Genomic DNA, 21,364 nt, shown 5'->3' on the forward strand with positions numbered 1-21,364 from the left:
TTATGATCATGTATTTTAAATGGATCAACCCTCCTTAGAAGATATTGCTTAGTTACTTCCCTAGTGTAACAAACATATTTTTATTTACCACCTTCTATATTTTTTTTCTTCAGACACAGAAATGCACCAGATAATTAGTCAGTTTATCTAAAACAAATAAACAGATTTTTAAGATGAGGAAATGTTATCATTCAAAAACTGAAGTGTATGTGTATTATTGGATATGGTTATTGGCATATTTTGATTACAGTGAATATTTTCTCAGCAAGGCCATTGTAATTTTCAAATACTTTTGTTCTTTTCTTCACATTATTTAGTGAATTAAGAAAAGAAGAACCTGCTTTTGTGAAAAAAAAAGAATAGAAAAGTGTAATTAAAAACAACTACATCTTGGAAACAGTGTTCACTTTAAAACTTTTATTTCTGATATATTTGGTTTAAAAATTATATAGAATCAGGATGCCTAGAACATACAAGTTATATATGATTTCTTAATTATATCTATGCACTTTTTTATTATTGAGCTTTGACCATTTTGTACATTTTGTAGGTATATTCCTAACTCATCTGATATTTTCTTAGATCACTAAATTGTCAACATATCTTAAAATGATAACATGTTTTGGAATGCAATTTGAAAGTATCATGATAGGTTTTATTTTTGAAGGAGCAGTAAGAATTGTTTTGTTGCATAACAACATAATTATTCTACCCATTATTTGAAATTAGACAAGACTACCAACTGGCAAACGAGGTAGACACATATACGCTTGAGGAGTTTTGCTGAGATTGATTGGGTTTCCATCCAATCGAATGTCCTCCAGTGCCTTACGAATGTAAGTCAAATTTTTAATATTGCAGAAGGTATCTTCATGCATCTCCAAGATGTTGTTGTTCTAAAAAAGATGAAGATAAAATATAACACAAGATATAGTATACCCAGAATGCTGACTAGTTACATAATCCATTTTGCTTAACACTCATTTTTATTGCTCTGTTTCTTCTTTATTAAAAAAGTACATATTAAGTGATTATTCTTTGTCAAATGCTTTTCAAGCAATGGGAATAAATCAGTTAACAAAACAGGCAGGCACTTGTCCTTATGGAGCTTATGCTTCAATAGGGGAAATAGAAGGTAGAAGGTGAAAAACAAATGTAAAGATAAGAGAGGTTATAGACAGTAATGATGCATGTTTTGAAGAAAAGATAGTGACTGTAAAAAATTACTTTAAGAGATTGAGACACAGGCATGGAAAGAAACTCCCAGGCAGAGAACAAGTTCAGTGTTCTAAGGACATAGCATGGAACGTCAAAAGAATAGGAAAAGAGGAAAAAAAAAATTGTTAACGTGGCAAAAACGAAGTGAGGGAGTGAGAGTGTATGTGTCAGGGCAATTAGATTTTATTTAGCTCTCATCTAATCTTTATTATTTCCTTGCTTTTACATGCTTTGGGTCTAGTTTGCTTTTATCTTTCTAGTTTTTCAAGGTGGAAAGTAAAGTTGTAGATGTGAGGAACTTTTTTTTTTTTTTTTTTTAATATAGGCATTTGTAGCTGTTAATTTCCCTCAAAGCCTTCTCTAGTTTGGAGTGTTGTGTTTTTTGTTTCTATTTGTGTCGGACCATTTATAATTTCCCTTAGGATTTCTTCTTTGACTCTTTGATGCATAAGAAGAGTGTTATTTAATTTCCACATGTTTGTGAATTTCTCAAATCATCTTTGCTTTTGATGTCTATTTTAATTCCATTGTAACCAGATGTGGTAGTTAAGATTATGTGTCAACTTGACTGGGCCTGGTTTTGTATGGCTGGGAAATTAGATGTATTGATTCCCCAATGATAAGATTGGTTAATCATCTCCATGGTAATCAACTCAGAGTAGTGGAATCTACTCTGAACAGCTGAGTAGCTGCCTTAGGGATGTGCTCTGCTTCCAGTATATTGTTGTTTTTTATGTGCCATTGAGTCAGACCCAACTCATAGCAACCCCTCCTTGGGTTTCTGAGGTGGTATCTCTACCGAAGTAGATTGCCCAACCTTCCTTCCAAGGAGTGGCTGGTGGGTTTGAACTGCCAGCCTTCTGGTTAGCAGTAATTATATATTTTTATTCTGTCAGTCTATTAACCTGACTTTTCTTTTTTTAAATTGTGATGTGGGTGAAAGTTTACAGAGCAAATTGATTTTCCATACAGTTGTTCATACCCATTTTGTTTCATGACATTGACTGCAATCTCCATAATGTAACAGCTCTCTTCCCATTTCCTCCCTGTGGTTACATTTTCCCTGTGTCCTTCTTTCCTATGCATTCCTGCCTTCTGCCTTTGTGCAAATGCTGCCCTTCTGATCTCCCATGCTTGCTATTTCTAAGGAGTGTACCTAGCTGTGTTCACCTTATATGCCTGCCTATTTTTTGCCTGGAAGCCATGGGAATGAGTTCCATTTCAGGCCTGAAGGGCGACTAGTAGCCATCGTCTTGGGCACTTCACCAGACTCTATCAACCAGTAAGCCTGGTCTTTTTTATGATTTTGAGTTTTGTTACACATATTTCTCCCACTCTATCCAGGATCTTCTACAATGATTCCTTTCTGAGTGGTTGACTGTGATAGCCAGACACCACCTAGTTCTTCTGGTTTCATGGTCATGTAGACTGTGGTTCACATAGTCCATTAGTCCCTTGGACTAGTTGTTTCCATTCATCTTTGGTTTTCTTCACTTTTCTTTGTTGCATCTAGATGGTCGCTTGCAAGCTTTCAAGATCCCAGTCACTACTCACTAAAATAAGTTGTAGGACAATGTTTTTATGCAGTGTATTATGCCAATTGAGCTTGATGTCCCCTGTGACCATGGTCCCAAGCCCACAGGCCCCAAAACTTGCTCTCTCAGGTTGGTTGGCTGTGGCTAAGAAGTTATTGTAAATTTGCCCCCTGTGAGTTCTATATATATATGGACATTCTTACAGCATATACAAATATGTATGTAGAAATATCAGCTTCCAAACTTATATATGGTCGTGAGTATATTTGCCTAATTTTTTAATGACTTATTTATGCAATTCTCTTTTACAACAGACAGGAGCCAAGAACAGCTTCAGGAGTGTCAGAAATTATATAATTTGTAAAATAGGTGGTTCTAGCTGAGAAAGTGCAATGAGCAATAATAATGATAATAATGATATGTTAATATTGCATTATAATAGCTCACAGAGCAGGTGATACAAGCTATTTGAACAAACAATTGAACTATGTAGGAAGACATATTTCATGGTGGAAATTTGTTTAAGTCCAACAATAATATAAGACAGATATCTTTTTTGGGGGGGTGGGGAGGGAATGTAGATTTAGAAAGGTTTCATACGTATAAAAATGCTTGGCTCTTGAAAAATGACCAAGAATTTTCTAGATAAGGTCTTGCCAAAGAAGGCATACCTAGATAAAAGCATGAATGCCTTCCATGTAGTCTTAACCAAGCCATTTGACCTTTCATTGTAAACAGGAAGAGGATGAGCTGGTTACTCTCTAAATTCCTTTTAATACTCTGGCTACAAGTGCAAAAAGGAAATGGAACTCAAGTAGCAAGCATAAATAAATAAGGAAGATGAGGAATATCACAGATTTAATGTCTATTTGCTTCCCTTTAACAGCAAATACATGCCTGTAATTTATAATATGTGTTCCTCACATATAAGTGCTTATCATAAATGAGGAACTAAACTACCTACTTCATAAAGTTTATCTTATTTAATCTTCCCAACCATCCTAAGAAGAAGACTATCCCTTTTTTACAGATGAGAAATCTAGTGCAGGGAGGTTTTTAAATTTGTGCATTAATTTAAGCCCAGGAAATCTATTTTCACTAGCACCCTCATACTTAATTACTATATATTGTTTATACACCAATGTTGAAAAACACTTTTCAAATGAAATCAAGGAAGGGGATTTAAAAAAAAAAAAAAAGAAAGCATTAAAATATGCAAATTAAGAGAGGCATACTTACTTTATAGGGTTAACATTTTCACAGATAAAAATAAAGAAATTTAATTCATAATTGGAACACTTGTTCCAAAATTTCTTTAAGGATTCCCTGAAAATCTTCCCTCCCATCACAAACAAGGCCAGAAATTGGATGCTAGAAACAGAAAGATCAAGAGAGAGCCATCCATAAACAGTGTAGACTAGAAAGTACAGAGACATTAAGAGAAAGAAACATATTCAGAAAAACTCTCAGGAGAGACAGCTATCCAAAAGTCATAGATAGATGATATACCCAAAACGATGTCAAAAAGTGCAAAAAAAAATACATATTAATAGGATGAAAAGAAAAAGCACAGAGCTGCACATTTAACAGCAGGGAAAAACATGAATCAGAGACCTGCTCTGATTTAGTAAAATCACTTCTTGTAATAATTTGCATGTTTTTGCTAAACAATTGAGAGCTCTGGTAGCATAGTGGCTAAGACACTTGCCTGCTAACCAGACGGCTGGCGGTTCAAACCCACCAGCCACTCCTCAGAAGGAAGGTTGGGCAATCCTACTTCCACAGTGATACTGCCTCGGAAACCCAAGGAGGGGTCGCTATGAGTCGGGTTTGACTCCACGGCACATAACAACAACAACAACAACTATAATATTGCTTTGAGCACATATTATAATGAGAACATAAGGAATATATAGATTCACATAGTGATACACAGTCTTATAGCACAGAACAGATGAAATTATTGCAAAAAATTCATTATAGTTGTAGGCCAATAGTTACATATGAAATAAAAAATAATTTATATTTCTCCATTTTAAAAAGCATTTTAAGAAAATTAAATATTTATTTAATTAAGCTTATTTTAATCACTGATGAAAAGTTAAATAGATTTAGAAACTGTTGAATTCTCAGGATTATTGAAACTAGGTTTTTACACGTAATTTCAAAACTAAACTGTAGTTTAATGAGAATTAAAACAACCCATGTTCTCAAATACGTTAATTTTGAAAAAATTTACATTTTCTAAATCCAGAAAGATGGATGTTTATTATTTCTCAGCAGATAAGAATGTCCTAGGCTTGAACTTAATTCACTACTTCTAACCTAAAATGAATAGCTAGGATTTGTATTTTTCTCTGAAAGCTAAAAATCAAATTAGACCTTTCTTTCTCTCTTTTTTCCCTTCTATTTCTATTCCCCACAAATTTATTCAGCAGGTGGAAATTTCTTTTCAAAATAATTTCATTGTTTAGCAAAAAATAGGATAACAAAGGCTATGGTTGTCAGAAACTGACCAGAGTAGGTAGGACCATGAATGCCAATATACCATGTACCCAGATTGTGAGAGAAAATGAACAAGAGAGAGAAGAAAAATAAGGGAAAAAATGTCATGGTATGTGAAAACAGCTGTTTGTGTTTTGGACTTCTTCCTGTTCAGTTTTGTTTTTCCATGAAGCATGTCTTACTGGTGAAAGCTTACCTGGAGGTGAAGGGCCCGTAGGTTTTCTGGAAGTGGCAGAGGGATGTGGTCCAAATTGTTATCAGTAAGGTAGAGATGATGGAGATCATACATATCCTATAAATATTCCAAACATAGGAGCTTAGCAGAAGTTATGGATGCCTCAGTTGTACTTCCATTCTATACACAGACAATATTTGTAAAATAACTTATACCCAGCCAGCTCTTATTTTATAAAGGTGGGGTAGATTAATGCTCTTGGTTACTAGATAATTCAAATGAGTTTTGGAATCCTTGGCGGTTGGCAAATATTTCTTCATGAAGCTGAAAATTGTTTCTCAATGTCAAGAAGAATGTTTCTTTCTCCACTCTTTCTCAGTTTAAGCAAGGAATCTGCTTTTTACATTTTAGTATAGGATTTTGGGGATCTTTGTGAGGCATCACAAGAATTTTCTTTCTTTCTATAGGAATGAAGAAATGAAAACTGATAAAAGTAGGAGATTAAGCAAGGCTAGAAAGGGTCTCTGGTGGTGTAGTATTTAAGACATTTGGCTGCAACCCAAAAAAAGATCAGTGGTTTGAACCCACCAGCTGTTCTGCAGAAGGAAGATGGGGGAATCTGCTTCTGTAAATATTTACAGCTTTGGAAACCAAATGGGGGTCATGGTGAGATGCAATCAACTCAATGGCAGTGACTTTGGAGTTTGAATGAGAAAATGTAGAAGAAATTTATAGATAGGTAAGTTAGAATTGGGGTTTACAGGAAGATACTACAGCTCTGTTTTCTCATACGAAGGCCTGGATGGATAAAGAAACTTAAAATCTGAGCTTAGATGAGGAAAGAATTGTATAAACAACTGGCCTCCACATAGATAAGAAAAACAGAGTGAAGGAAGGCTCCTGATTCTGATGGTCACAGCACCCTAAAGATTCAGGTCCCCTTCCAATGACTGAATTAACTCAAGGAAGTACAACTAGCAAACATCAAAATAATTCAGAAGACTCCAGAAGAGCAGCAATACAACTCTTCCTCTTTTATTTTTTCTTTAAAAAATAACAAAACAATAGGAATAACAAAACACTAGAATAGTGTAGTGATTCAAAGAATTTAGTAACTTTGGAACAAACCACTGGAGTTCAAACTCTGACTTTGTCATTGACTAAGAAACAGCTGCAAACATCCATTAATAACTGGAATGAGGAATGTATGAAGTATGAATCTAGGAAAATTGGAAGTTGTCAAAAATAAAATGGAACGTATAAAGATCAATATCCTAGGCATTAATGAGCTGAAATGGACTGGTTTGGGCCATTTTGAATCAGACAACCATATGATCTACTATACTAGGAATGACAAATTAAAAAAGAAGGGTGTGGCATTCATCATCACAAAGGATGTTTCCAGATCTAATCTGAAGTACAATGCTGTCAGTGATAGGATAATATCCATACACCTACAAAGAAGACTGATTCATACTACCATTATTCAAAGTTGCACACCAACCACCAAAGCCAAAGATGAGAAAATTGAAGATTTTTACCAACTTTTGTAGTCTGAAATTGACCAAACATGCAATCAAGATGTGTGGATTATCACTGGTGATTGGAATGCAAAAGTTGGAATCAAAGAAGAATCACCAGTAGTTGGGAAACATGGCCTTGGTGATAGAAATAATACTGGAGATTACATGATAAAATTTTGCAAGACCAACGATTTATTCATTGCAAATAACTTTTTTCAACAACATAAATTGCAGCTATACACATATACTTCACCAGATGGAGTACACAGGAATCAGATTAACTACATCTGTGGAAAGAGGTGATGGAGAATCTCACTATCTTCAGCCAAAACAAAGCCAGGAACTGACTGTGGAACAGACCATCAACTGCTCATATGCAAGTTCAAGTTGAAGCTGAAGACAATTAAAAGAAGTCCAAGAAAGCCAAAATATGATCTTGATTATATCCCTCTTTAGAGACCAACTAAAGAATAGATTTGATGCATTTAACACCAATGACCGAAAACCAGAGGAACTATGGGATGACATCAAGAAGAACATCATCCATGAAGAAAGCAAAAGGTCATTAAAAAGATAAGAAAGGAATCCTTACAGAAACAGCAGAAGACAGACATAGAGCAATAACTTACAGACAGCCAGACACTGTGGGAGAGAGATATAATGATCTGTCAACTCAGGACCATAATACTGGGGGACATCAGACTCAATTGGCATAACAAAACACATAAAAGTCTTGTTTCATAACCTGCATTGATGAGTAGTGACTGGTGTCTTAAAAGCTTTCAAGTGGCCATCTAAGATGCAGCTAATGATCTCCAAGCATCGGAAGCAAACAAGAGTGTGAAAAACCAAGAACATTTGAAAGCAATCAGCCCTAGGACATGAAGGACCTCAAAACCAGAAGAATTAGTTGGTGCCAGGCTACCAATCCCAACCACTTAGGAAAGGATCAACACTGGAGATCCTGGATGGAGTGGGAGGAAAAATGAGGAACAAAATCCAAAAACACAATAATGACCAGAATTACTGGTCAGATGGAGTTTGGTGGGACCCCCAATACTATGGCCCTGGGATACACTTCAGGCCTGGAATAAAACTCACTCCCAGGGGCTGGCTCTCAGTCCAATAGTAAACAAGATGTACACACAGACCACTCAACCCAGAATGATGCACATATACTCTATGGAGATGCATCCTGTGGAGTAATTGACCACGGGGACCAGAGGGGCAACATTGTCATGGAGGAAATGCAGGACACACAGGAAGGCATAACTATGAGGGACATGGGGGAGAGGGTACTGATAAGGGAGGGGAGGAGAGTGGGTTAGGGTTGGGGATGGTAACTGGGGAGTGAAACAAAACGTATAAGAAATGTTGACTGTAAAACAAACTCTGTAAATTTGCACCTAAAGCACAATAAGAAGAATAAGAAGAAGACAGGAAAAGAAGAAAAGACCAAAATGGATGTCAGAAGAGACTCTGAAACTTGCCTTTGAATGGAGAGTAGCTAAAACAAATGGAAGAAATGACAAGATAAAAGAGATGAACAGAAGATTTCAAAGAGCAGCTCAATAAGACAAAGGCAGTTATTATAATGAAATGTGCAAAGACCTGGAGTTAGAAAGTGAAGAGGGAAGAACATGCTCAGCATTTTTCAAGAATTTCTGAAAGAACTGAAGAAAAAAATTCAAGCCTCAAATTGCAATACTGAAAGTTTCTATAGGCAAAATATTTAACGATACAGGAAACATCAAAGAAGATGGAAGGAATACACAGAGTCGCTGTACCAAAACAGAATCGGTTGATGTTCATCCATTTCAGAAGGTGGTATATGATCAAGAACCAATGGTATTGAAGGAAGAAGGTGTAGCTGCACTGAAGGAATTGGCAAAGGACACAGATCCAGAAATTGATGGAATACTCACTGAGACGGTTCAACAGGCAGATGCTGTGGGCATTCATTTGTCTATGCCAAGAAATTTGGAAGACAGCTACCTGGCCAACTGACCAGAAGAGATCCATATTTGTACCCATTCCAAAGAGAGGTGATCCCACAGAATGGAGAAATTATCAAAAAATATCATTAATATCAAACACAAGTAAAATCTTGATGAAGATAATTCAAAAACAGTTGCAGCAGTATATTGACAGAGAACTTCCAGAAGCGCAAGCTAGATTCAGAGGAGGATGTGCAATGAGGGATATCATTGCTGGTGTTAGATGGATCTTGGCTGAAAGCAAAAAATACCAGAAAGATGTTTATTTGTATTTTACTGACTATGCAAAAGCATTTGACTGTGTGGCTCATAATAAATTATGGATAACATTGAGAAGAATGGGAATTCCAGAACACTTAATTGTACTAATGAGGAACCTGTACATAGGTACAACAACACAGCAGGCTGTTATTTGAACAGAACAAGGGGATATTGCATGGTTTAAAATCAAGAAGGGAGTGTGTCAGGGTCATATCCTTTCACCATACTTATTTAATCTCTATGCTGAGCAAACAATCTGAGAAGCTGTACTATATGAAGAAGAATGTGGCATCAGAATTTGAGGAAGACTCATTAACAATCTGTGATATGCAGACAACAGAACTTTGTTTGCTGAAAGTGAGGATGACTCGAAGCACATACTGATGAGCATCAAAGACTACAGTCTGCAGTAGGGATTACATCTCAACATGAAGAAAACAAAAATCCTCACAACTGGACCGATAAGCAACATCATGATAAATGGAGAAAAGATTGAAATTGTTAAAGATTTCCTGTTACTTGGTTCCAAAGTCAACAATGGAAACATCAGTCAAGACATAAGATGATGTACTGCACTGGGCAAACCTGCTGTAAAAGATATCTTTAAAGTGCTGGAGAGCAAACATGTCTCTTTGAAGACTAAGCTGCACCTAACCCAAGCCATGATATTTTCAATCACCTCATATGCATGTGAGAGCTGGACAATGACTAAGGAAGACCAAAGAAGAATCGATGCATTTGAGTTGTGGTATTGGGAAAGAATACTGAAAGTACTGTGGACTGACAAAAGAACTGACAAATCTGTCCTGGAAGAAGTGCAGCCAGAATGCTCCTTGGAAATGAGAATGGCCAGACTCCGCCTCACCTACTTTGGTCATGTCAGAAGGGACCATTCCCTGGAGCAGGATACCATGCTTGGTAAAGTGGAGGGTCAACGAAAAAGGGGAAGGCCCTCAATGGGATGGATTGACACAGTGGCTGCAATGATGGGCTCAGGCATACCAAGTATTGTAAGACTGACACAGGACTGGGCAGTGTTTCATTCTGTTGTACACAGAGTCACTATGAGTTGGAGCCTACTCGATGGCACCTAACAACAACAGCAATGTAAGACATAGAGAAAGTGAATTAAGCATTCTGTGTCTCAGTTTTTTCATATGTAAAATGGTGGTCATAATAATTCAACCACAAGATGTGATGGTAAGGATTACAGAGTTATTAAATGTGAAGTACTTGAATTAATGCTTGGCACGCATTCTAAATGCTATATGTGTTTGCCAATATTATATGCCAGGCTTTTTAAATCATGGTACATGCAAATGGAAACAAGATACAGTTGTCTGTCTTCAAAAAACCTCCAGAATTTATGAAAACATATAAAATGTCATAAATTGGTAGAGGTGATAACTTTGATGGTAGATGTGGGTAATGTAAGAATGAGAGCCATGTGGTATAAACCTGCTAACTTTTTGTCCTAGTCATTTCCACCTATGATGCCTCAGCCATGGCAAGATACAGGCTTTAACCTTTTAATAGCTGAACGTCATTGTTGTTGTTATATGCCATGGAGTTGGACCCGACTCATAGCAACCCCTCCTTGGGTTTCCAAGGCAGTATCACTACGGAAGTAGATTGCCCCATCTTCCTTCCGAGGAGTGGCTGGTGGGTTTGAACCTCCAGCCTTCTGGTTAGCAGTCAAGTGCCTTAGGCACTACTATACCTGAATTTTCATTCCCTTTTCACCCAAACCAGATTAGGATATGTGGCCTCTAGGAAAATAATGTACAGTCCCTTCAAATATTGTTTGAAAACTATCTGTTGCTTTATAAAAGCAACTTGAATGGAATCTTGTTGTGTTGTAGTTGTTATGTGCTGTGGAATTGGACCCGACTCATAGCAACCCCTCCTTGGGTTTCTAAGGTGGTATCTCCAGGAAGTAGATTGCCCAATTTGCCTTCCAAGGAGTGGCTGGTGGGTTTGAACCACCAGCTTTCTGGTTAACAGTCAAGTGCCTTAGGCACTATGCTACCAGAGCTCCTTAATGGAATCTTAGTGGATTGGAAATTCTGTTGACTGTTTTCAGACTCTACGTTGTTGTTTTAAACTTAACTGTGCTCATGAGGAACCTGTGCATATACCAGGAGGCTGTCGTTCAAACTGAACAAGGGGATACTACATGGGTTAAAATCAAGAAAGTAGTGTGTCAGCGTTGGATCCTTTGACCACCCTTATTCAATCTGTATGCTGAGCAAATAATTCAAGAAGCTAGACTGTATGAAGAAGAATAAGGCATCAGGATTGGAGCAAGACTCATTAACAACCTGTGATAAGCAGATGATATAACCGTGCTTGCTGAAAGTGAAGATGACTTGAAGTGCTTACTGATGAAGATTAAAGACTACAGTCTGCAGTATGGATTACACCTCAATTACAGAGAAAACAAAGATCCTCACAACTGGACAAATAAACAGCATCACGATAAATGGAGAAAAGATTGAAGTTGTCAAAGATTTCATATTACTTGGTTCTACAATCAACACCCATGGAAGCAACAGTCAAGAAATCAGATGATGTATTTGCACTGGACAAACGAAAAACCAAACCAAACTCATTGCCATCAAGTAGGATCTGACTCATAGCAACCCCTCCTTGGATTTCCAAGGCAGGTGAGTTTGAACCGCCAGCCTTCGGGTTAGAAGTCAGATGCCTTTGGCACTACACCATCAGAGAGACCTCTTTAAAGTGCTGAAGAGCAAAGATGTCTCTTTGAAGACTAAAGTGTGCCTAACTCAATCCATGGTGTTTTCAATCGCCTTATATCCATATGAAAGCTGGACAGTGAATAAGGAAAACTGAAGAAGAATTTATGTTTTTGAGTTGTGGTGTTGGTAAAGAATATTGAAATTACTGTGGACAAAAGAATAAACAAATCTGTCCTGGAACAAATGCAGCCAGAATGCTCCCTGGAAGTAAGAATGGCCAAATTTCATCTCACCTACTTTGGTAATGTCAGAAGGGACCATTCCCTGGGGGAAGATATCATGATTGGTAAAGTGGAGGTTCAGTGAAAAACAGGAAAGCCCTTAATGAGATGTATTGACAAAGTGTCTGCAAAGATGGGCTCAGGTATAGCAAGGATTGTGAGGCTGATGCAGGACCAGGAGGTGTTTTGTTCTGTTGTACATAGGGTCACTATGAGTCTTAGCCAACTCAGCGGCACCTAACAACAACAACAACATGCTGTTGTTTCAAGAAAATGAGCCTGTCTCCAGACTTGTTTCCTGCGCTTAAAAAGCTTTAAGATTAACAACCTATCTGATTTATAAGTTAGCTTACCCCAGCCATCAAGTCAATTCTAAGTCATAATCAACCCTATTGTGTTTCCAACATAGTAAATCTTTACAGAAGTAGATTGCCCCCATCTTCCTTCCTCAGAGCAACTGGTGGGTTCTGAACCACCAACCTTCTGGTTAGCAGTCAAATGCCTTACCCACTGCACCACTAGACCTCCTTTGTTGTTGTTGTCATTGTTTAACTTAGTTGTCAGGATACTATCCACACCATTTGTTGTTGTTGTTGTTATGTGCCGTCGAGTCGGCCCCGACTCATAGCGACCCCTCCTTGGGTTTCCGAGGCAGTATCACTACGGAAGTAGGATTGCCCAACCTTCCTTCCGGGGAGTGGCTGGTGGGTTTGAACCGCCAGCCGTCTGGTTAGCAGGCAAGTGTCTTAGCCACTATGCTACCAGAGCTCACTAGGCATTTATCCTTTTAACCACACAGATTACTTTCCCTAAGCAGAATTCTTGACAAAAAAAAAAAAGAATTCTCTGGCTTACACCATTTCCTTATGCTTCTTATACAGTGCACCTGGTAGCCACCCACTTCTTAGCCCAACTCTGCTTTCCATTCTTGGGACTTGACTACCCTCAGAATTTACTAGAATACAGTATTTCCTGCAAAGCATACTAAATAGAGTCATGTGGTTTATTTTAGGAGTTAAACATCTCACCAATCTGAATTACATAAATAAAAAGGCTGCTCATTGACAGTTAATAAAATGAGATGAAAGTCTTTCTTTTATATCCAAGCTTAAAACTTACTTTAAATGCTTCTTGCTTTATCCCTTTTCTCCCAAGTCTATTGTTGCTAATATCAATAAACATCAAAGTGTTTGGCAGTTCTGGGAGCTGCCTTATTTTGTTGTCTCGCAGGACAAGCTCTCGAAGCTGAGGCAGCTTTCTGAATGCATCTTCATCAATTTCAGATATTAAATTTGATGTCAGATCAATTCTTTTTAAATCACCTAGGAGAGAAAATGAAGGGGATAGTTAAATATTCTTGACTATTATATGGTCAAGTGAAAATAAATATCAGTATAAAATTTCTCATGTAAAAGCAAGTAGAAATAGAAATTTAATTATCAATGCCCAGTTAATGAAATAATTATTTTGAACTATTTTATTTAAAATGTATTGTTTCCTCCAGGTAGGATTCATGTTTATGCAATTACTAGAAAGTGTAACTCTACCAAAGAAATTGAGACATAATTGGTATCTTTCTCATATTTTTTATACACTATCTGAATTTTACTATTTAAAACATTTTTTTCAGTGATGGTAGATTTTTGTATTTTCTGATAATCAACGATATGTTGTTGCTGTTGTTATGTGCCATCAAGTCAGACCCAACTCATAGCGACCCCACCCCTCCTTGGGTTTCTGAGGTGGTATCACTATGGAAGTACATTGCCCAATCTTCCTTCCAAGGCATGGCTGGTGGGTTTGAACCGCCAGCCTTCTGGTTAGCCATCAAGTGCCTTAGGCACTATGCTAACAGAACTCCTGTCAATGATATAGGCGTTAAAGAATTATCTTCAAATGAATAAAATACTTCATGCATAGTAAATAAAAGTACCCAAATTCTTTTTTTAAGTTGGTAAAAATCCTAATTTGATTTTAGGCTTATGTTACTAATCATAAAGCAATTGCAGTTTAACGAGAATTTATTCAAGAAAGGCAAATCCTGTATTAACTGTGTAAATGATATTTTGTTCTATACTCACTCTTAATGCCATGCTAATAAAATTTAGCCCCATAAATTATTTATGATTTCTACTTAGTTGAAAGGAGTTTTGGTGTCGTAGTCCCTAAGGCATTTGCTCACCAGAGGCTGGCGGTTCAAACCCGCCGGACAATCCTTGGAAGGAAGACTGGGCAATCTACTTCTGTAGAGATACCACCTCAGAAACCCAAGGAGGGGTCTCTATGAGTCAGAGTTGACTCCACAGCAGTGCATTTGGTCTGGTTTTTTAATGTTGAAAACTTAGTTGAAAATAGTTAAATTGAAAATAATAACAGCTATATGCTTAGTTTCATTATTAACTTTCTAATCATGTGTTGTGCATTCTGATCATCATTAAAGCACATTTCTAAATAAGGAAAAAAATGATTCATGAACTATATTTTGGCATGTGTTTCATTCTTAGTACCAACATAAGTATGTAAGGAAGAAAGGGATCTTAATATTATCATCCATACTTAGGCTTGCAAAGTCGTTTTTGTTGATCTTTTTAATTCTGTTAAAGCGGGAATAGAAATAAGCAGTATTCTTGGGCAGTGGAGGAATAGCATCAAGTTCATGGTCATCACAGTATACGGTGGTACTTATACAAGCACACAGAAGGCAGGTAGGAAAGTCTAAAAGATAGAGGCACATAATTATATGTAAATAACAAAAACAATTTATAAGAAATAATGCAGTTAAGTATATTTGATAAGTAAGATTCACATAAAGTATTCTGGCATATTATTCATATAATTTTCTGTAAATGGAATATTTAAGTCAAATATATCAAAGTGCTTCAACAATTAGCATATTCTTTGCAATGTTTTAACATTTTAAGTTCTTATGTGGCTATAGTATTATCACTAATTTTATTATTAGAAAATAGCTTTTCCAGATATAAATATTAACCTTGTGGGTAAAATGATACACGTGATATTTAATTAGGATAGGACTTTAGTTTAATTTTTAAACACCCCCACTTAAAGAAAATCAGATAAAAGAAAAATGTAGCACAAAACTAATTTTAATTAATATTAATTTACTCAATACATTAATCATTTCTAGGTAAATGGCACCAGGCTAACTGGTGAAAGAGTGGTGAGCAAAAGGAGCCCCAGTCCTATTTCATAAACTACTATGTGATATAGTTGTTAATTAAATACATGAATAAATAAAAATTATGACTGTGTAAGTGTCATGAGAACTAAATGAGCATTAAATAGAGGAATGTGACCCAGTCTTGGAGTCATGGAAAGGTTCTCTGAAGAGGTGATAATTGACCTGAGACCTGCAGGAAAGGAAGGAGTTAATTACAGAACTAGGAAAGTAAGAGTAGGCCAGGCTGTATAAGGGAGACCTATAATGTCCTCAGTCACTGTAAATGAACATTTCTCACTTATCATACAACTTTAAAAAGGAAGGCATTTGATTCTTCTGTATATTCATAACCTTACTAATTTAGCAATAATTGTTTAGGATAATTTTTATAAATTCACACCAGTTGTAATTTCATTCTAATTTGTCCATTCAAGCCTACATTATATGGCTTCAGCATATGGTTTAAAAGAATTGTGTTACTAGCAGAAATATATTTTTATTTCTAATGTATTAAATATCACCAAACTACCTCTGATGAATTCATGACACTTAAATTTCATTTTTAAATTTCCACAGGTGCTTCTCATGTGGAAATTAAAATGAGAATTGAAGTTTTAACTTCATTATTCATCATCTTACTATTTTAGAGATACAATTTAAACAAAAAAGAAGTCTTAGTTTTTATGTTGTTTCAAAATTGACATAATTGAGCCGTGATTTGGACTAAAACTTTAAAAACACATCTTATTTAAATGATCGGACGTTATGCTTCACGGTTGTTCTTGGCTATGCTAAAAATTTCCAAGTATGATTGTCAGTACCAAACCATTCAACACTTGGAGGATCTGAAATTACTTAAAAGGATATTTAAGATATGTACTTTTCCTATTTTGGAAGTTTTCAATGCTATAATTATTTGCTTATCATGTCGTGTGTCTGTCTTCTTGATTCTGTTGATAGCATGTTCGAGTACTTCACAGAAGTGTAACTATATGGAAACAGTATGAAGGACTCCTTAAAGATATTGCCTAAGGATTTAGTGGTCTTTCTTTGCATCCTGGGAGGGAGCTCTGGTGGCCTAGTGCCTAAGACATTTGACTGCTAACCAGAAGGCTGGAGGTTCAAACCCACCAGCCACTCCTCAGAAGGAAGGTTGGGCAATATACTCCACCACTATATACCACTTCTGTGATCCTGGACACATTGGATAGGATGTTCCAATTTCAGTTTTTCTATCAAATGGGTAAAATAGTACCTAATACATAGTGTTGGTGGGACTATTCAAAGAGCTAGTGCACAGTTATGATGAATAAACTCCTCCATTAATAGTAGGATATTGATATTAACTAACTATAAGGTTCTCAGGTGGTATAGTGTTCAGGCATTTGACTGCTGACCAAAATGTCAACAGTTCGAACCCACCAGCCATTCTGTGGAAGAAAGATGAGGCAGTCTCCTTCCCTAAGATTTACAACCTCAACAAGTCAATGGGGTTCACTATGAGTCAGAACCCACTTGATGGCAGCGAGTTTGTGTTTTGGTATGGCATACTATGGGCCAAGCACTAGTCATTCATTAAGTCCTCACAGATCATCCATGTAGGTTTTATTATTTGTTATTCCATTTTTTAGATGAGGCATAAAAAGATTAAATGTCTTGCTCAATACCGTAAATGCAGCAAATGGCAGAGCAGGGATTGATACGGATGCTTAATTGCTCCAAGACACTCTGTTTTTACACCTATGCCCTTGTTCCTAGTTCAAAAATCCAAAACCAAAACCCAAGATGTTAAGTCCAATCAGACTCCTAATGACCCTGTGTCTTACAGAGTTGGACCGAGTTCTCTTGAGTTTTCTGGCTGCAGTCTTACAGAGGCAGATCCTCAGGCCTTTCTTCTGTGACATGATGGGTTGGTTTGAACTGCAAACCCTTCAGTTAAGGGTGCTCTTAGACTTCTACACTATCTTGCTCTCCTCTCACTTTTATTTCCCCAGTATATTCTATACAGACTTATAATACCTATAGTCCATAGTTGTTGCTGTTGTTGTTATGTGCTGTCAAGTTGGACCCGACTCCTAGCGACCCCTCCTTGGGTTTCCAAGGTGGTATCACTACAGAAGTAGATTGCCCAACCTTCCTTCCAAGGACTTTAGTGCCTCTAAATTTATTGACCTGTCTGACTCCCTGTACTAGGCGTAAAGATCCCTGAGAACAGTGGCCATTTGAAAATCTGTTTTGTATCTTCAGAATCTGGAGTATAGAGACACTTAGTACTAATAAAACTTTGGCAGTGGAAACTGTGATCATTTTTCAACATCTTTTCACTGTGTCTTTCTCCATGTGTGCAAAAGTATTCCAGGCTGAGTGCTACCTGAGTATCCCCAAGGTTAACATTAACAAATTCTAGAAAGAAAGAAAGAAAGGAAATTCATAGAATCACATCTGGCACTAGGAGTTTCTTCTCATTAACTAAAAGGCTCTAATTTAGATGCATCTTCAGGCCATTTAAATCGGAGCCTCAAGTTATGGGTGCTTTCCTCTCTCTGCCTCTCCCTGCTGCTTCCTTGGACTAAGCGCCTGTTTTCCAGTAAGAGGGAGCTGGTTCCCGGTGCAGGTTGCAGAACTGATAGATATATGATTACTAACTCCCTCCCCCACCCCCCTACCACCCCATGTCCAAAAATAACACCAAACCACACCCACTGCCATCGAGTGGGTTCCAACTCATAGCAACCCCCATTGGGTTTTCAAGGCGGTACATCTTTTTATGCAGAGTGGCTGGTGGGTTTGAACTACCAACCTTCTGATTAACAGTCAAATGCCTTAAGTACTGCCACCACTAGAGCTCCTTAACTCCCTCTCAGGGAGGTTGTAATAGTCAAAAAGGTAATGTGAACTGCTGAACATCATGGCTCACAGACAGTAAGTGCTCAATCAGTGTAAAATATTACTCCCATCCACATGATCCTCACCTTGATCATCATCACTCTGAGCTGCTGTGCCCTGATCTCAGAGGCCTAGAAGCTTATTGTTTTGCTAGGAGTATATTCCACAACAAAGATTTTGCATAAGCATGCCAGACAAATATTTTCATCACAAATCTTTAGGTTTTATATATATATATATATATATATATAATCAAACCAAGGATGAGTTATTAATACCGCTTTATATTTGAATAAAAAATGCATGTACATCTCCTGCTTCAAACCTAGTTTCTTCCAGAACTTTTCTTTGTATCATGCTGGTTCCCTGTGAAGTTAGAGGTTGGCAGTTTTGAGGGATGTGCAAGAGGACTTAATTACAATTCGGCTTTGATGTACTCGACCTTCATTGGTGTGGGGGCCCAAAACACCAGGGAACTCAGGCTCCTGTGGAGAAGAGCCATCGATCAGCCTGGGGGTGGACTCCTCCTCCTCTTCACCGTCCTCTTCCTTAGGCAATGGTGGTGGGGTCAGGAGCTCTTTGTTCCCTGAAGGCACCACTGTCCCTATTTCAATCTGAGAAAGAAGCAGAGTTGCATCAGGCAGCCTTTTTCATTACCAAGTGGGGAAATGACACAAATTTAAAGTATATCTATCATTGCCACAAGAGGGCATTCCTGCTCTGAAGTTCAACACACTGACAAGGGCCTGCTTGCTTGGGAGGGCACATGTGTTTCTTGTTTTTGTCTTCTCAAACCTTAATGATCTTTTCCAATGCCTGTTTTTGTTTTTGTTTTCTTTTTTGTGTTCTTGCTCTTTTTAATGTCCTTATGCCTTTTCATGTTATAGATTTGTAAAAATCTATATTGTTTTCTGAATATTTAGCATTTCAAGAATGCATTATTATTGTGAAAGATTCAAAAGATCCTTCCTCAATAAACTATTTATTCTCTTTAAAGATAAGAACAACTGATGAGAAATTTATGTTTATTTTCCAGCCCTTTTAATCCTAATTTTCTCAGATTCAAATGTTCTATTCCTTCCCATTAAGTTGTACTTCCTTCAGTGGAATTTTTACTGAAAAGTGTCATTTTTACTAAACTATAACATGTGAGGAAGCCCTGGTTGCATAAATAACAACTATGTGGGAGCTCTGGTAGCATAGTGGCTAAGACACTTGCCTGCTAACCAGACGGCTGGCGGTTCAAACCCACCAGCCACTCCTCGGAAGGAAGATTGGGCAATCCTACTTCCGTAGTGATACTGCCTCGGAAACCCAAGGAGGGGTCGCTATGAGTCAGGTTTGACTCGACGGCACCTAACAACAACAACAATGTGATTTGATTGTCATATGCAGTTTCTCACATATTTTTAATATTGTTTAATATTTAATATTGTTTAATATTTAATATTATTTGAATAACAAACACTATCAACAGAATAAGGAGCTCTGGTGGCATAGTACCTAAGGCACTTGACTGCTAACCGGAATGTTGGTGGTTCAAACCCACCAGCCACTTCCATAAAGATTTACCACCTCAAAAACCCAAAGAAGGTCTCCATGAGTCAGAATCACCTCAATGGCAGTAAATCTATTTTTTTTTTTCATCAACTAAATATATAGATATCTTAAATTGACCTTTTAGACAACTTCTTGTTGTTATGTGCTGTCAAGTTGGACCCGACTCATAGAAACACCTCCTTGGGTTTCTGAAGCAATATCACTATGGAAATAGATTGCCCAAACTTCCTTCCAAGGAGTGGCTGGTGGGTTTGAACTGCCAGCTTTTTGGTTAGCAGTCAAGTCATAGTGTCTTCGGCACTCTGCTACCAGAGCTCCTAGAAAACTTAGTAGGAAGCATTTGTAAGATTGAAAAAGTACTCAATGATTTTTTCAGAGATATTTTAAATTACATTTCCTTTTTTTTTTCTTACTTGCACATTCTAAGTAATGAGCTGTTGCTTCTAAGAATACTGTTTGCAGTTAGAACAACCCCTTACTGTTAGCTCCCTGAGAGTTCAATGTCTGTTCCTTTGCTTTACTTAGGAAATGTCTATGTTCCTTAAGACTTTGTAAGCTTGGCTAGGAAGTCTGCCCAATACCAACTGGTGGCCACATCCAGAGCCCAGTCTTTGGGATTCAGGGTCCTCATGTCATCCCCTAAATCCCAGGCTCTCCCTTAACCACATCTGTGTGGACACTTGTTCCCCCTCCTTCTTCTTTACTTAGTTCCTAACAAGTAAGGGATACCTAACTTACTTTATAATTATTTATTGCGAAAACGTTATGCAAATCATTACTTTCATATGCAAAATGGGTCCATTTTACAGATTTTTTCCAGATGTTTTAGATAGTCATGAGACTTAAAGATACGTAAATTATTTAATGATGCTTTTGACAGATTGGAATAATTGCTTCACCAATGAAAATTCTCTTTTCAAGAAATACTAAAATTTCCTTTGTGAGTTTACTTTTCTCAATTGTACCTACTTCTGTGTTTCTGCACCTCTCTATTTCAAACCTTCCTACACTGTATTCTCTTAGTTCCAACCATTCCCTACCTGTCTGGACCAGTTGGATGTAAACTCTGACTGATGCCTTTTCACTTTGAACCTATAATAAGTTATAGTACAGTAAATGCTCAACAGGTACTTATTAAGGTGTACTTTTAAAAAATAATAATAATTTGCTTTTCCAAAACATACCTAATTCACAACTCTAGGCCTCACTTTAGATTCTGCTGAGAAGAATCAACGAATGTGTTAATGTTTAGTTAAAGCCATGAAGTCAAACCAAAAGCAGATCATATAGTATTTAGTGCTCTTGGAAACCTACATGAAGATATGAGAAAATATGGCCTAAAATCTCCAGTGAGGATAGTGGGCTCACTTCTTCAAACAGAGAAACATACGGTTCCCATCTGTGGGATCAGAATGAGGTAGATTAAGAAGGAATGGATTTGCAGGGAGACCAAAAGGAGGCTTCAGGAGGAGCGGAAATTGAGACAGATGTTTCGTGGACTGGAGGGGGCCTAAAGGGAGAGACACATTCCAGACCTGTT

At 37.3% G+C, this 21,364-nt stretch overlaps 1 protein-coding gene across 1 annotated transcript in view; it reads right to left on the bottom strand.

The window, feature by feature from the left end:
• Positions 1-725: 725 nt before the first annotated feature.
• The window catches only part of EPYC (epiphycan), a 43,328-nt gene continuing 22,689 nt past the window's right edge, over positions 726-21,364 (bottom strand). Inside the window, exons 2-6 of the mRNA XM_007946119.2 lie at positions 18,707-18,878; positions 14,754-14,912; positions 13,317-13,519; positions 5,455-5,550; positions 726-896 (exon numbers count right to left, since the gene is read on the bottom strand). Coding sequence (XP_007944310.1) covers positions 726-896; positions 5,455-5,550; positions 13,317-13,519; positions 14,754-14,912; positions 18,707-18,878 — 801 coding nt within the window. The remainder of the gene's footprint in view (positions 897-5,454; positions 5,551-13,316; positions 13,520-14,753; positions 14,913-18,706; positions 18,879-21,364) is intronic.

The sequence above is a fragment of the Orycteropus afer genome, unplaced genomic scaffold, assembly GCF_000298275.1.
Source record: "Orycteropus afer afer isolate SDZICR_OR568_19922 unplaced genomic scaffold, OryAfe1.0 scaffold00151, whole genome shotgun sequence".
NCBI lineage: Eukaryota > Metazoa > Chordata > Mammalia > Tubulidentata > Orycteropodidae > Orycteropus > Orycteropus afer.